Source organism: Stegostoma tigrinum, chromosome 2 (assembly GCF_030684315.1).
Source record: "Stegostoma tigrinum isolate sSteTig4 chromosome 2, sSteTig4.hap1, whole genome shotgun sequence".
Taxonomy (NCBI): domain Eukaryota; kingdom Metazoa; phylum Chordata; class Chondrichthyes; order Orectolobiformes; family Stegostomatidae; genus Stegostoma; species Stegostoma tigrinum.
In genome coordinates, this window is record NC_081355.1 from 19,633,755 (window position 1) to 19,650,886 (window position 17,132).

The window sequence follows — 17,132 nt, forward strand, 5'->3', positions numbered from 1 at the left end:
TATTGGTCTCTTCTCGATCATCAGTAAAGTGATTGATGGTGTCATCAACAATGGTATCAAGCCACACCTGCTCAGAAACAACCTGCTCAGCGACGTCCAGTTTGGGTTCTGTCAGGGCCACTCAGCTCCTGATCACATTACAGCATTGGTTCAAACATGGACAAAAGAGCTGAATCCCAGAGATGGGGTGAGAGTGACAGCCCTAGTTATCAAGACTGCATTTGGCCAAGTGACGCATCAAGGAGCCGTGGCAAAGCTGGAATCGATGGGTATTGGGGCAAATGCTCCGCTGCTTGGTGTCAAACCTGACACATAGAAAGATGGTCGTGGTTGTGGGAGGTCAGTCATCTCAGCTCCAGAACATCTCTGCAGGAGTTCCTCAGGATAGTGTCCTGGCCCAACCATCTTCAACTACTTCATCAATGACTTTCTGTCCATCACAAGGTCTGAAGTGGGGATGTTCGCCGATGATTGATTGCACAATGTTCGGCACCATTCACAACTCCTCAGATATTGAAGCAATCCATGTTCACATGCAACAAGCTCTGGACAGTATCCAGGCTTGGGCGACAAATGGCAAGTGACATTCATGTCACACAAATGCCAGGCTATGACCATCACCAATAATAAACAATTTAACCACCGTCCTTTGACATTCAATGGTGTTACCATCACTGAATCCCCCACTAACAACATTCTGGGGGTTACGATTGACCAGAAACTCAACTGGACTCACCACATTAACAGTGGCTACGAGAGCAGGTCAGAAGCTAGGAATGCTGTGGCGAGTAACTCACCTCCTGACTCCTCAAAGCTTGTCCACCATCTACAAGGCACAAGTCAGAAGTGTGATAGAATACTCCCTACTTGCCTGGATGAGTGCAGCCCCAACAACACTCGAGAAGCTTGACACCATCCAGGACAAAGCAACCTGCTTGATTGGCACTACATCTATAAGCATTCACTCCCTCCACCACCAACGCTCAGTAGCAGCAGTGTGTTTTAGCTACAGGATGCACTGCAGAAATTCACCAAAGATTCTTAGACAGCACCTTCCAAACCCACGACCACTTCCATGTAGAAGGACAAGGGCAGCCAATATATGGGAACACCACCACCTCCAAGTTCCTCTCCAAGTCATTCACCATCCTGACTTGGAAATATATCGCCATTCCTTCACTGTCACTGGGTCAAAATCCTGGAATTCCCTCCCTAAACGCATTGTGTGTCAACCCACAGCAGGAAAACTGCAGTGGTTCAAAATGGCATCTCACCACCAACTTTTCAGGGGCAACTAGAGATGGGCAAGAAATGCTGACCCGCCAGCGATATCCGCATCCCACAAATGAATACATTTTTAAAAAGTGCTTCATTTGGCAGGATTGCTTTGAATCTTCCTGAGAGTATAACATATTGAACTCAAATGTAAAACATGTTAATGATACTTATGTTAAAAAAGACTGCTTTAGAACATAGAACATAGAACATTACAGCACGGTACAGGCCCTTCGGCCCTCGATGTTGTGCCAACCTGTCATACCGATCTCAAGCCCATCTGATCTACACTATTCCATGTACATCCATATGCTTATCCAACGACGACTTAAATGTACCTAAAGTTGGCGAATCTACTACCGTTGCAGGCAAAGCGTTCCATTCCCTTACTACTCTCTGAGTAAAGAAACTACTTCTGACATCTGTCCTATATCTTTCACCCCTCAATTTAAAGCTGTGCAGATCGTGTAATTCTGGGCCCCCTAGGTTCTGTATCTTTTACCTCAGTGTCTGGCTGTTTTTCAGGTGCTGGGGTTTGTTCTGGTTCTGGTTTGTTCTGGGGCTGTGGGCTGGTTGTAGGGAGGTGGCAAACATGTTAGGGGATCCTACTGTGGTTTCTCTTGTTCGTCCTTTCCCTGCCCTCCCCCGATCTTTCTGTAGTCATAGGATATAGTCCTACCTTCGCACCACCTATCCAACAAGCCGCATAGTCTGACTCTTGTTGACTGGTTCTTTCCGATTGACATATATATTTAATTCTTGACACAACCAACCCTCATCGGACCCATATTTGGGCCAAAAAATATTAGGTACCTTAATGCTTTCTCTAGACCAAACAAAACAACAATAATTTATCACTGTAGTCTTATCTTTCTCCCGCGTCCGGGAGCTGTATTCTCAACTGCCCAACATTCTCCCCAAAGGGCTGTCAGGTGGAATATATTCCACTTTGACATTATTTGCAGATCGATCGCTACTCAGGCAACTCCCCTTGCCTCCCATTATGCTAATTTAATTAATCTTGTCGAGATTCGGTGGCGCCTTCTTCCACACCCGCTTCAGGGTCCTAACCCTCGCGTGGGGGATTTCCCCTCTTAACAACTGGTCTAAGGCTGGGTGCTCGAATCAGGCAGACACCTTACTTGTCCAATTAATCAGGCCAATTATATACCCTTTCATGTGCAAATTACACAATTCCTTTCCTGATAACTTTACTTGGAACTAATGTGCTCTCTGTTCCCTTTGATATAAACTGAGGTTATAAAGCTGACAAATTACTCAGCGTGCAAATGTGTTATCATTTCTTAATTTTTATAAATAAACAGCCTAGTTAGCTACGTTGTCTATTAGCAGAAATGACCTTGAACACGATTTCTTTTTATCAGGGTATTGAAGGAAATTAGGGTGTGTTTCAACAGAATTCATCTTTCAAATGCCTCCATATTTCCGTGTGTGTGAATCTGCACACTATATTCTGTTAGGCTATTTGACTATCAGAGACATCACAACAGAGCTTATTCTTTTATTGCATCTCCAACACACATTGTTTTCAGCATGGGTAACTGAATAGCATTCTTCCTTTTTTTTAGTAGCTTTGGAATACTGAGGGAAAAGCTGGCTTCTCCTTTCCCACTATTAACCTGATTGAAGTAAAATCTAAGCTGATCTTGGATCTTTGCAGGACATTTATTCACAAAATTATTAAGGTATCGTTTAGTAGACTTTCACACTGATTGCAATGACACATCTTTGTTTCGACCTTATTTTGAGTGCATTACTGCTGTCTTTACTTCAGTATAATCTGCGGTAGAGGGTATAAATAAAGGATGCATTAATGACTGGTGTGAGGAATTAATTTTGTATCTAAATGATTTGGATCAGTTTGCAACCATAGAAACATGTTCACTTGTGATTTATTTGGAGTAATGTCTAGAAACAGCAAGGACTACATATTAAAACCTTTCACGATAACTCTAACTAAAGGCACAGCAGTGGGAAACCAGCATTACAATTTTTGTGGTCAACATACCATTTTCTGTACATCTAGGGTGATATCCCGATGAGTTCCAGTATTGAAAAGTCATGCTGGACTTGAAGTGTTAACTCTGTTTCTGTCACAGCAAGATGTTAACCAGCTGAGCTTCGCCAGCATTCTTTTTGCATTTGTTTCAGATTTCCAGTATCTAGAGTGTTTTGCTTTTATTTGAGTTTCCAGTATTCTTTCTTGGCACCTTTTTAATGTGCTGGAAAAGGCCTGGAAATAAATTTGATGAAGGCTTATTTTTAAAAAAAGGTGAAGAGTTCAATTCTGGTCTCTTGCAGTTCTCTGATTTTTGGCTGTTGCACCTTCAGATGCCGAGCTGATGTTGCAGAAGTTTATCCCTAAACATCTCCTCCACTTTCTTCTCCCTTTTAAACATTTCCTTTAAAATGTAGTTTTGGCTCTCCCAATATCCCCTGAAGCAGCAGAATGTCAAGTTTTGCTTAGTTGTCCTATTGCGAAGTGTCTTGGGATGTTTTACCCTCTTAAAGATGCTAAGCAAATGCAAGTTGCTCATGTAAGCTCATTAGTGTGGGTCAGTGGTCATGCTTACAGATAGCTCAAGGGCATAACTAGGCTGCTTATTACACTGCTGTTTTCACAGGCAATAATGGACCTGTCGAACAGGTTGCTGGTTGACATAGTGAATGCTGAATCACTGAATTCCTTCAAGTCAGAAATGGACCTGTTTATTGCAGTGTTGGAGAACACCTGGTTTAAGAGCTAGATATCCTGTGGTGTAAATTGAGATCACTGGTTGAGTTTGATTTGCCCAAGGAGGCTGATAGGAATCCCCCACCGAACTCAACACCCAACTACCCTCATCAATTTTGTCTTTCCATCTTGGTGAAGATCACATTTGTTCAGGGTTTGGGTGTGTCTGCAAGAAAAATCATAAATACCTGTTAAAGACTGGGTAGGCAGCAGGTTCTCCCCTCCTCTTAGTTTCTCAAAACTAGATTGCTTAACCCTTTGGACAATAAATAGAAATGGTTGAAGTGTACACAGCTGTATTAGTCCAGTACACCAGAAAAGACTTTCGTTTGGCCCTTGACTTTTGCAGAGTGAGCTGATTTCATTTTGGGTAGTGATGGTGTTAACAACAGTTGGATTCAGTGCTCTTTCATTTGTAAATATTAAGCTACCCTTCTCACTGATAGCAATCCAATCAAAAATGGATTGACTTCATTGGGGAAAGTATCAAGCTTATGGGTCACCCTCCATGACAAGGCAGCCTGCTGACTACTCTTCTCTTACTTATATCTGGAAAAGTGAACTTGCATGTACAAACAGCCCCAAACTGGATCAAGTGCTTGAAAAAGTGATATGACATCATTTATTGTGCATGTATCATGACCTCAGGATATCCTAAAGAACTTTGCAGACAATTAAGCACTTTTTGAATTGTAGTCAGTGCAGTAATGTAGGAAATACAGCAAACAATTTGTTTGCAATGTCCTCCAAGAACTGTGTCAATGACCTGATATTTTTTTTTGTAATGTTCATGGAATTTCTAGTATTAGCTAGGACACTTGGATAATTTCTTCCCTTCCTTCAAAATAATGCCATGGGATCTTTTGCATCCACCCAAGAGATTAGATGGGGGTCTTTGTGTCCTCTGCAAATGATCACACCTTGAGCTGTGTCGCACTGCTCAAGTACTGCGGTGGATTGTGGCCTGGGCTTTATGCTGCAATCTGTGTTTGGGCTAGAACCAAGTTCTGAGGCAAGACTGCTAAGATGCCCCAAACCTGACACTTAAGGACAAGGGCAGCAGATACTTGGGAACAGCACCACCTGCAAGATCCCCACCAAGCCATTTACCATCCTGATATGGAAATATATTGCCATTCCTTCATTGTTGCTGGGTCAAAATCCTCAAACACCCTCCTTCAGAGCACAGGTTATTGTACATTAATCATTTTGGTACAAAAATCCAATAACTAATCTGTTATCAGTTGCAAGTTTGGCAAAATCTTGTTCCAAGCCTGGAAAGATAACCCGTCCTCATTATTTCGTTCACCCTGCACAGTTCCAGTTTAAAAATCAACTCAATAGTTAATGAATTGTTAAGAAACACCATTCCCTCTTTCCCTCTTTATTTTAAATGCAGGTTGCCATAGACGTGCCCATTTAAGTGTTGCTGTAAATTTCTACGTTGGTTATCAATATTACATTTACCAAGTTTGAGTTTGAAGTTTGCAATCACTGACAAAGGAGTGTTGCTTGTTGACCTCATTGACAGCTGCAACAAAGGCATGGTGGCTCAGTCGTTAGCATTGTTGCCTGTCAGTGCCAGGGACCCTATATTCAATTCCACCCTCAGCCAACTGTCTGTGTGGAGTTTGCACATTCTCCCTGTGCCTGCATGGGTTTCCTCCTGCAGCCCAGAGACGTGCATGTTAGCTGGTTTGGCCATGCTAAGTTGCTGATAATGACCAGGGAGGTGCAAACTTTTGTTGGATTAGCCACGGGAAATGTGAAGTTTAAGGGATATGGTAAGGGTGTGGATCCAGGTGGGATGCCCTTTGGAGCGGTGATGTATACTCAATGGGCTGAATGGCCTGCTACCACACTGCAGGAATCCTATGATTTGCCATCTTTTCATGGAAAATTTTTCGAATCCTGTGTCTGATCCAGTGTGGCGCTTTTGTACGAGCTCTGAAATGCTCTTGAACAAATCAGATGAAAATTTCTAAATTGGGCACATTGATTTCAAACCAAAAGTATAAATTAGACTTAAATCATTTATGGAAAGCAAAATCTGAACTGAGAAATAAGTTATGGGCTAAAGAATAAGCGTAATATTGGAGGTAACAAATTGTAGAGCTGGATGAACACTGCAGGCCAAGCAGCATCTTAGAAGCACAAAAGCTGCTTGGCCTGCAGTGTTCATCCAGCTCTACACTTTGTTATCTTGGATTCTCCAGCATCTGAGGTTCCCATATTCTCTGAGTAATTTTGAATGCTATTTTCTGCCCTGAAGAACTAATTTGGAAGCAGCCAACTTGACAGCATTTACATTGATTTCAGTGCCAAGTGTTTCAGTGAGAACTGTTGCCATTCATCTTATGAAGTTGCACGGTACCCCTTGAGAGCAAAATCCTTTTTGTTTCCAGGAATAATTTTGAATTTTGAATGCTTTTGTGAAAACTGAAAACAGTAAACACAGATTTTAATGCATTTTCACTTTCTATATTGTGCACACAGGGGATCCAGCATTTGATTCATCTGGAAAAGCTCAACTTATATTATAACAAGATAACAAGTTTGAAAGAGATTTTTCTCCTTCGTAATCTGGGTTGTTTGAAAGAACTTGATCTGAGACTGAACCCTGTGTCCAAAAATGAATCAGACTATCGACTTTTTGTTGTGCACATGCTCCCCAATCTTAGGCGATTAGGTAAGTACCTTTGTTAGGATTTGGTAACAACAGTCACATTCATTCTTTCTTGGCTGCTGATCATTCGTGGCTCTTCAACAGTGAGAAGCTTGAGATCCACTCCAGATAATTGAGTACAGAATCTAGACTGATACTACTCCCACCTGCATTGACAGTGTTTTGGTTAAGATGTTAAACCAAAGCCCTGACCTCTTAATGGGCATAAAAGATTCTGTTGCGCTATTTGAAGAAAAGAAAATGATTCTGGATGTGAATTTGCTCGCTGAGCAGGAAGGTTCGTTTTCAGACGTTTCATCACCATTCTAGGTAACATCATCAGTGAGCCTCCAGTGAACGCTGGTGTTGTTTCTATTTATCTGTTTAGGTTTCTTGGGTTGGTGATGTCATTTCCTGTGTTGGTTACAAAATACCTTGCAAGAACTGTGACAAACACTACATTGGACAAACAGACAGAAAGCTAGCTACCAGGATACACAAACATCAACAAGCCACAAAAAGACATGACCCATTATCACTAGTATCCTTACATACAGATGAGGAAGGACACCACTTTGATTGGGACAACACATCCATCCTAGGACAAGCCAAACAGAGACACGCACAAGAATTCCTAGAAGCATGTCATTCCACCCAGAACGCCGTCAACAAACACATTGATTTGGAGCCTATCTGCCATCCTCTGAGAAAAAGAATGGGAAATGACATCACCAATGCAGGAAATGACATCGCCAACCCAAGGAAACCTAAACAGATAAATAGAAAGCGGGACATAACACCAGCGTTCACCGGAGGCTCACTGATGATGTTACCTAGAATGGTGATGAACCATCTGAAAACGAACCTTCCAGCTCAGCGAGCAAACTCACATCTAGAACCTCAACCTGAGCTACAAATCTTCTCAAAACTCGCTAAAAGAAAATGAGTTTTCCCCAGACCCTTGCCCATATCTATCCCTTGACTCATGTCATTAAAACAGATTATTTGGTTATTATTACATTGTTGGTTGTGACGCTTTGCTGTGTGCAACTTGTTTTACATGTTTTTTATATTACCAACATGACTACAATTCAAAATACACTTAACTGACTGCAAAGTACTTTGGGATCTTATTGTGTTGTGAAAAGGGGTTCGTGCAAGTTCATTCTTTTACAGATTATGTCAATTCAATTATGTTATTGCTGAGTGTATAGGAAAAAAAGTACTGTCACTTTGTTTTAAACTTTGTGACGTCTAATCGTGCCAATTTTCTCATGTACAGTGAAATGTGTGTGTGTATGTATAAAATGAATGCAATAGCTGAAAATTAAATGGGGTGAGAGATTAAATAATTACTGCCAAAGTGCTGTGATTGAAGTCATAAAATGTATGAATTTTAGATTTTGGAATTTTACATCACTGAGGGAGACCATTCAGCTCTTTTACTTTGTAAGTGAGGCAGTACAGTACATAGTACAATACGTACTTGCACTCAATGCCTTACTCTTCCCATAGGCCTTTTAAATATTTAATTAAATTGTTTACCAGTTTGCTTTCTGAAGGTTTTTATGGGCCTTGCTTCCTTTGAAACTTCAACTTGTTGAAGTATTTGTTCAACAACTGGTTGCCATGTTCAGGCTGTTTTAAATTTCGTGGCAATATTTTTAAGTTAGAATGGCTGTTTTGTCTTAGGCGTTGTCTCAATTCATAGCTTTAGGAAATGTTGGCACTTGATGGTTATGGAAGCCTATGTACATGCTGTGCGACATAACCAGCAGGTATTGGTTTAAAATCAAGCAAACTGATTCAGTAAAGTTTCACAAGTTTGCAAAGGAATTGTGTAAAACAGGCAGCTGGAGTTTTGTGGACTGAGTTAAGATTAACAGACTGTGCTACATCCCTGAAACTAGGTCCCCCATGTCTGAATTGAATGATATAACAAATTTGAGCAGCTTTTCTTCCTCATTTGTTCATGGGATATGATTATTGCTAGACTAGGATTTACTTCCCATCCATCATTACTATTGAAAGATGGCGGTGAGCTCCAGGCTGCAACCACAGACCCAGCAACTGTGAGGAATGGTGGTATATTTCCAACTTAAGGTATGGTGTAAGGCTTGGAGGAGATCTTGCAGATGGTGGTGTTCCCACACCTACTGCCTTTGTCCTTCCAGCCGGTAATGGTTGAGAGCCTGGAAGGCTGAATGGCGGCATTCTGTTACTATTTACTTGATGCTGCAAGATTCATGTAATGCCAGGGAATTAAAGACAAAACAGGTCAACTTTATTTTTATATACATCCTAGGATGTGGACGTTGTTGGCAAAACTAGTATTTATTGCCCGGTGAGGAGGTTTGATTTGATAGTGGTTTGACATTCTTGAAGGATTTTTACAGAAGGAAACTGTATGCATTATTGAAAGGATCAAGAGCCAGAGGACATAGATCCAGGTTGATTGTTAAGAGAAGCAATGGTAACATGAGGAAAGCTATCTTTTTCCCTTGCGCACTGAATGGTTCAGATCCACAATTCTTCATCTGAATGTGTGATGGAGGCAGACCCAACTGTGGGTTTCAAAAGAGAATTGGGCAATGGTCCAAAGAGAAACAAATCTATTAGACACTTAGTGTCCATCTTGTATGAAATTTGCAAGTTTCAAATAATCTAGGTCATGACCAAGGGGAAGTTAAATGTTTTTTGCCACAGACTATTGATTCATTAAAGTTTGAAAAAAAAACTACATTATTAGGTGTAATGCATCGAGTATTTTCCTGGCTCCAAGCAATTGCAGTTTTTTAGCATCAAAATTTCAAAAACTTCATCACAAGAATAGCTATTAACTGAACAGGGTTTGAGTAATGAGGTTTAAAATTTTCGGAAAACCAAACTGAGTTATTCATTGTAGTGTATCTTAGAAACAGAGGCTTGGGGACCGTTTTGTGGAGCACCTACGATCAGTTCACAACAAACAACTGCACCTCCCAGTTGTGAACCATTTCAGTGCACCCCCCCCCCCCCCCCCACCCCGCCTGCCCGCCACTCCTCGGATGACATGTCCATCCTGGGCCTCCTGCATTGCCACAATGATGCCACCCGAAAGATGCAGGAACAGCATGTCATATTTTGCTTGGAAACCCTGCAGCCCAAGGGTATTGATGTGGACTCCACAAGCTTCAAAATCTCCCCTCACCTGACCACATGCCAAAACCAGCCCAGTTAGTCCTGCCTCCCTAATCATTCCTTCCACCTCAAGCCCCACCCCCCATCCTCTGCCTATTAACCTCATCCCACCCCCTTGACCTGTCCATACTCCCTGAACTGACCTATCCCCTCGCCAACTCCCCACCTACACTCACCTTTACTGGCTCCATCCCCGCCTCTTTGACCTGTCTGTCTACTTTCCACCTATCTTCTCCTCTATCCATTTTCTATCCAGTTCCCCCTCTCTCCCTATTTATTTCAGAACCCCTTTCCCCTTCCCCATTTCTGAAGAAGGGTCTAAGCCCGAAACGTCAGCTTTCCTGCTCCTCTGATGCTGCTTGGCCTGCTGTGTTCATCTAGCTCTACACCTTGTTATATCAGATTCTCCAGTATATGCAGTTCCTGCTATCTCGAGAATTTTCAGTGTTTTATTTTTGGCCTCATTTCCTTTACTGATTAAATAATAATTACTGTTAAAATTTGGCAAGATTTTTAGAATAACTTTGATCATGAGAACTATAACACAGTTTCCTTGAGGGATTTTCTACCATAAGATACAAAGTAGGGCTACGTTTCAGTAAACAGGGAAATATAAACCCATTTGAGATCATCATACCAAAGTATGTACAAAATACCTAATGCTTGTCATAGAACTAAGCTTGCAAAAGATTGATATTTATTCGTAAAAAAACCAGTTGCTTGATGATTCATGCACAGATGATTTTTGAGGGTAAAATACTTATTTTGTGCACTATATGAACTTGAAAACTATGTACATACAAATGAATTCTCTTTTGTAAATTGCCGAGCTTAAAGATCTGTGTAAAAATTGTTTGCACTGAAGTATCCACTTGATGTGCAAGATGATCTCAGTTTATTGAGTTGCACAGATCATGAATGGAAAATTGGTACTAACTGTTTATTACACAATCTATTTATACCATCAGAATACAAACATTGAATTAACTAACACTCTAGGATGCACTGAAAATAGCGACTTAATTTGAAGTACTGACAGCAGTTAAACTGATTTGGTATCAATATATCTTTATGACATCAGAGCTGTTACTGTGACATGAAGATATCATGGGTATTTTAATACCAGTATATAAAAGTCCATGCAGTAATTTGAATAAAACTGATTTACATCAAAGGTAAATACAGAAGTGCCTCATTGTTTCTTTCTTATGTGCTGTGGCAAAACTCTGCTGTAGATTATGATATAGTAGCTATTTTTCTAATTTTTCTGTTAGAGTGAAATATTCGATTCATTCGCTTTAAAACACTACAAATCTTACAAGTAATTTTAGCTTCCTTCATTAAAATTACGACTAAATAAATATGACCACTGACAAAGTTTTGAAGTTAAAAATGTTACATTTGTACCAAAGCAATGATTTTTAATTTCAAAAACAACATATCATGTTTAGACGGAAGATGAGGAAAATCTTTTTTTACCCAGAGGGTGGAAGGAGCCTGGAGGTCTGTGCCTGAAAGAGAATAGATCCAAAAATCTTTGATTAATTTAAATGTATTTGGCCAAAAAAATTACATGATTTCAAATAGGAATTGGGTATAGCACTTGGGGCTAAAGAGATCAAAGGATGTGGGGGAAAGTCAGGAACAGACTATTGAGTTGGATGATCAGCCATGATCAGAATGAATGGCAGAGCAGGCTCAAAGGACCAATGGCCCACTCCTGCTCTTGTCTTTGTTTCAGGTGTTGTATCCTGCTGGGTTATGGATCAAATTCTGAAAAGTGACATTAGGGCTGGCTGGCTTAGATGTGATCAGTTGTGTGGTCTTTTCATGTGCCATGAAATTGCCATGATTCCATGACCAAGGATTTGTACTGTATCACTCTGATACTCAATAGCACTGGCCCGTCTTTTAAATTGCTTTCCAACATTATAGCAATACCATATTTCAGACTTATTTATTTGGATCTGGAATGCTTTGGGATTTTGTGCTGCAAAAAGTACCTGTTTCCTTTTAATGCAAATCTCTGGTCATTCGGCAGTCTATAATGTTGCTGTGATGTTGTGCTGGATCTTGCTATTAACCAATCCTCCTTTTTCTATTCAGCAATTTTGTTATTTGTTCTCTCTGCTTTGTATTTGGTTGTTCTTACTGCTAAAGGAATCAAGGGCTACGGGGAGAGTGCAGGGAAGTGGTGTTGAAATGCCCATCAGCCATGATTTAAATGGCAGAGTGGACTTGATGGTCAGAATGGCCTTACTTCCACTCCTATGTCTTATGGTCTAATTGTCGATTTACTGTTAAGAGCTTTCCTCCGTTTTATATTTTGGAATGGACAGTTCAGCTGACACTGAATACGTTCACCCAACTGTCATTTGCAGCACTTTTGATTGCTGAGCATGCAAAATTCTTTTGAGCCAACATTTGCAGGAAAAAGAGCCACTTACACGTAATGCAGTATTTGTACAGATATGACAATGACCATTTTGAATGAAATAATGTTGCTGTATCTCTCAGCATCATTTTCCAATATGTGCCTTCAACTACCTTCACTCTCTTGGGAAATAATTTATAAAGTAATTTATTTGTAATTCATTGTGACACGTATGATGCATTCTATGCCTGTGATTTCTCTGTTGGCCTTACTTAACCTTCCCAGCTCTTCATTTACCTTTTGTTCATTTAAACAGTGTAAGTCAGATTGACCACGAGATAATTCATGCTGAGCTTTGATTCTAGAAGATGCTTTTGATATCCATCATGTTATAGTGGTGTGAGATTGTAAGACCACCCAAAGTTTGACACCATCCAGTATTTCAGATCTACATCTAAAACCACTTTGGTTGTAATCAGGACCAGTCAACATTAGTGCCGATATAAGTACACTGCATCTTCGGTTTCACCAGGCACCGAAAGAAAAATAATTCCTTGGCATCAAGTGGTGTAAAAAACAAGAGAACTGCAGCCACAAGTTCTGGCAAAGCAACAACATGAAGTATTCTTCAGTTTCAAGATATTCTCATTCATTTCTCTACTGTTGTAGTAAGACTTCTGTACATTTACATTCCATGGCCCCCACCACACACCCTGCACCCTTGCATTAAAGCCCGACTATCAGATTACATCTGTTTGATTTTCTGTACCTCTTTCGTTCATAGACACGAAGGCATTCAGATCTATGTATACCAGAACATTTTGCAATGTGTCTCCTTTTGAATGATCTGCATTTCTTTTCATCTGCCCAAAGTGGACAACCTGCATTTTCCAACATTGTGCTTTCATCCACCAAACATTTATTCATTCACTTAACCCATCTATGATAAGTAGTGAAGATTTGTCTATGAAGATCCACTGGTTGCAGATTACCGACTTGGAAACAAACTATTTATTGCAACTATTTCCTGTTGGGTAGATCAATCTGTTGTTCATTCGATAAGGAAATGTAGGCACTGGTAAATCTTGCACCAATTTCATTTTCCAGAACAAGGATTCAATTTAAGGGTAGGTGAACATGTAAGATGCAAAGATGATCAGGGCTTGAAATAAAAATAGAAAAAGAAAGGGAACTATTGAGGTTAAGTTGTTTGACTAGAAATTAACATATTACAGTGAACTAAATAGAGAACTAGGCCAGATAAATTTATGGGAGGATGGAATAACATGGTGGACAGGGTAAGGAGATACAATGGAAAACATTCAAACAAAAGATAAAAGAACAAACTTTAGAAATAATTGAGTGATTCTAGAAATGCTACTTTATAGGCCATTTTACCTACGTGGAGATGATAGACACTCTCCTTGAACTTCTGCAGGTAATGATTGGAGGTGCTCCAAGACAGTGTTAGCCTGGGGTTTCCAGAATTCTGATGAAGTAACAACAATAAAGGAATGACTGCATTCACCCAATCCAGGATGAGGTGTGACTTCGGGGGAGTGGATGATGATGTTATCTTTATTGCTTTGTCTTTCTCAAGCAATTGAGTTAATACCCTGTCTGTGAGGTGCTGTCAAAGTAAGCTGTGGCTACTGCGGACAGCTACCACGCTATACTGGTGGTCAACGTGGCAGCCAAATGGTTCAGGTGTCTAGTAAATGCGGAGGAATGGAATTGTGGGAGATATAGCAGTTTGGATTGGAAATTGGCTTGCTGAAAGAAGACAGAGGCTGATTGTTGATGGGAAATGTTCATCCTGGAGACCAGTTACTAGTGGTGTACCGCAAGGGTCGGTGTTAGGTCCACTGCTGTTTGTTATTTTCATAAATGACCTGGATGAGGTGGTAGAAGGATGGGTTAGTAAATTTGCAGACGACACTAAGGTCGCTGGAGTTGTGGATAGTGACGAAGGATGCTGTAGGTTGCAGAGAGACATAGGTAAGCTGCAGATCTGGGCTGAGAGGTGGCAAATGGAGTTTAATGCAGACAAGTGTGAGGTGATGTACTTTGGTAGGAGTAACCGGAAGGCAAAGTACAGGTCTAATGGTAAGATTCTTAGTAGTGTAGATGAGCAGAGAGATCTCGGTGTCCATGTACACAGATCCTTGAAAGTTGCCACCCAGGTTGACAGGGCTGTTGAGAAGGCATACAGTGTTTGAGCTTTTATTAATAGAGGGATCGAGTTCCGGAACCAAGAGGTTATGGTGAAGCTGTACAAAACTCTGGTGCAGCTGCACTTGGAGTATTGTATACAGTTCTGGTCACCGCATTATAAGAAGGATGTGGAAGCTTTGGAAAGGGTGCAGAGGAGATTTACTAGGATGTTGCCTGGTATGGAGGGAAGGTCTTACGAGGAAAGGCTGAGGGACTTGAGGCTGTTTTCATGAGAGAGAAGAAGGTTGAGAGGTGATTTAATTGAAACATATAAAGTAATCAGAGGGTTAGATAGGGTGGATAGGGAGAGCCTTTTTCCTAGGATGGTGACGGCGAGCACGAGGGGGCATAGCTTTAAATTGAGGGGTGAAAGATATAGGACAGATGTCAGAGGTAGTTTCTTTACTCAGATGGGAAATGTTCATCCTGGAGAATGGAACGGAATGGAACGCTTTGCCTGCAACGGTAGTAGATTTGCCAACTTTAGGTACATTTAAGTCGTCATTGGAGAAGCATATGGACGTACATAAAATAGTGTAGGTTAGATGGGCTTAAGATCGGTATGACAGGTCGGCACAACATCGAGGGCCGAAGGGCTTGTACTGTGCTGTCATGTTCTGTGTTCTATGTATGATAAATTAACACTGCTAAAGGGGTAAATGTTGGATTAAACATGGAAGACTTTGATGACTTTTATGTCTCTTGTGTTTTTCTGCCTGGGAAATGGCTGTTATGACAAGTTCCATCACGTTAAAGAAGGAAAATCTCCTTGATGCTTTCAAGAGGAATCTGAATTTGATGGCAGGACATATTTCTGCACATTTGTCAGGTTTTCTAGCCTATTAAGCTTTCATCTTCATGCATCAAAGGCTAGGGAACAATTATCCACCACTTTATGGCTGACTTGCTTCCTGCTTTGTCTGATGCATTGCAGACTGGGACAAATACTTTATTTGATTTACTTGAATGAAGTTAAGAAGAATTGATTTTCCGAACAGGCGGCCTAGGTGAAAATTTTCAGTACCGTAATAAATATGCAATACAAGTAACTACCTCAAAATTGAGCAGAGAAAGTTAGGCATGAAGAAAAATTATCTAATTTCAAAAAAAAATTCCAATATTTGAAGATAGTGAGATACTTCTGAGACACGAATGGACATTGTATGATTGCAAAATGGCTTTTAAACGATACTGCAGAAGAATTCAGAATCTTGACAGTGGCCATCCACAGAGGTGCGATTCTGTATCGAGAGTATTTTCCCCAGACTTTCTAGGAAAAAAAACTAAAGTGATTCTACGGTGCATTTTGTAGTGTATATTGATTGTTCTTTCTACCTAACCTTACAATTACTGACCCTTTCGATCAAACAGATTGCAATATTTAATTTAGCCACAGGCTACAGCAAAATTAAATCTTCATCAATTAGATGTTGCAACAACTTGGCTGTTCAGGTGTATTTTGTTTTGAAGAATTATGAAATGCCATCTCCACCCTTTTTATTAAGTGTAGTTCAGTAACTTTGCCACTTTGTCACAGTTGACCGTTATGTTAAATGGTGATGTACTCTCTTGCAGATGATAGACCAATTAGAGACAGTGAGCGCAAAGCAGCACTGATGCACTTCACTTCAGATCAGGCATATGAGTTCCAAGATTATCCGGTTGAGGAAGCAGAAAATGAAAGGTGAGAAGAGAAGGGGCGAATGAGTTGATAATTTTACTCTTGAGTATATTAACTTTTTTTTAAGTTAACGGATCTCCCATCACACTACATACATTGAGTTAGAGGTATTATATCAACAGAAGTGTCGTACCAAATAAAATTGCTTAGAACACTGATTTCTCAATGCATCTCTGGGAATGTCCACAGGGTTTATTAGCAGTGAGGTGGACCTTGGTAGGGCGGGATGATCAAACAGCATTTTGAGAAAGGAAAGCTCACTGGAAGAGACAGTATTGGATGAGGCAGATCTTGGAATCTGTGGCCACTAGTAATGGGCACATGGGCACCTTATGTGAAGTGGGATGGATGTCTTTAAGACTTAGGGGTATTTGTGCAGTTCTGATAACAAGGAGCACTCAGAACAGGGTCTAGTTTCAAAACTTAGAGAAGAACCTGGGATTTGGAAATGATTGAAATTTTGCCTCACCTGAGGAAAGAGAGTTTGAGCTTGGATAGTGTAATCTGGTAAACTTGTGAGTTTTTGAGATCAGATAGTATTGGAGGGAGCAGCATCTAATAGTTTTATAGATGAAATTTCTCAGGACACTTAGTACATAAACAGACATTGACTCTTGTGAACCGTTGATCTCCAAAAAGTGCAGTCCCATTGTACAGCCACTTGTTACCTTCCTCCTCTACTTGCCTGAAGTCACCCTTTATCTGTTTGAGATGAACGAATGAAAAATAATTTTGTTCCCTCATGTGGCCTTCCAATGTCTATTACGGGCACACGAGAAAGGGACAGTCCAGCACACACTTTTTGAGATTGTTAGCTGGTACAATCCTAATGCTTTTTCCCTAATTCATTAAAAAGCATTAAACCATAAGACAGGAAAACCATAAGACATTAAACCATAGGAACAAGAGTAAGGTATTCACCCCATAGCACCCTCTGCTATTCATAAGGATCATTGCTGATCTGATATTGCTTACATCCACTCTCCTA

At 40.5% G+C, this 17,132-nt stretch overlaps 1 protein-coding gene across 1 annotated transcript in view; it reads left to right on the forward strand.

Annotated features, from left to right (window-relative positions):
- Positions 1 to 17,132, forward strand: part of cep72 (centrosomal protein 72) — a 161,343-nt gene that overhangs the window by 27,165 nt on the left and 117,046 nt on the right. Inside the window, exons 4-5 of the mRNA XM_048523216.2 lie at positions 6,527 to 6,719; positions 16,039 to 16,147. Coding sequence (XP_048379173.2) covers positions 6,527 to 6,719; positions 16,039 to 16,147 — 302 coding nt within the window. The remainder of the gene's footprint in view (positions 1 to 6,526; positions 6,720 to 16,038; positions 16,148 to 17,132) is intronic.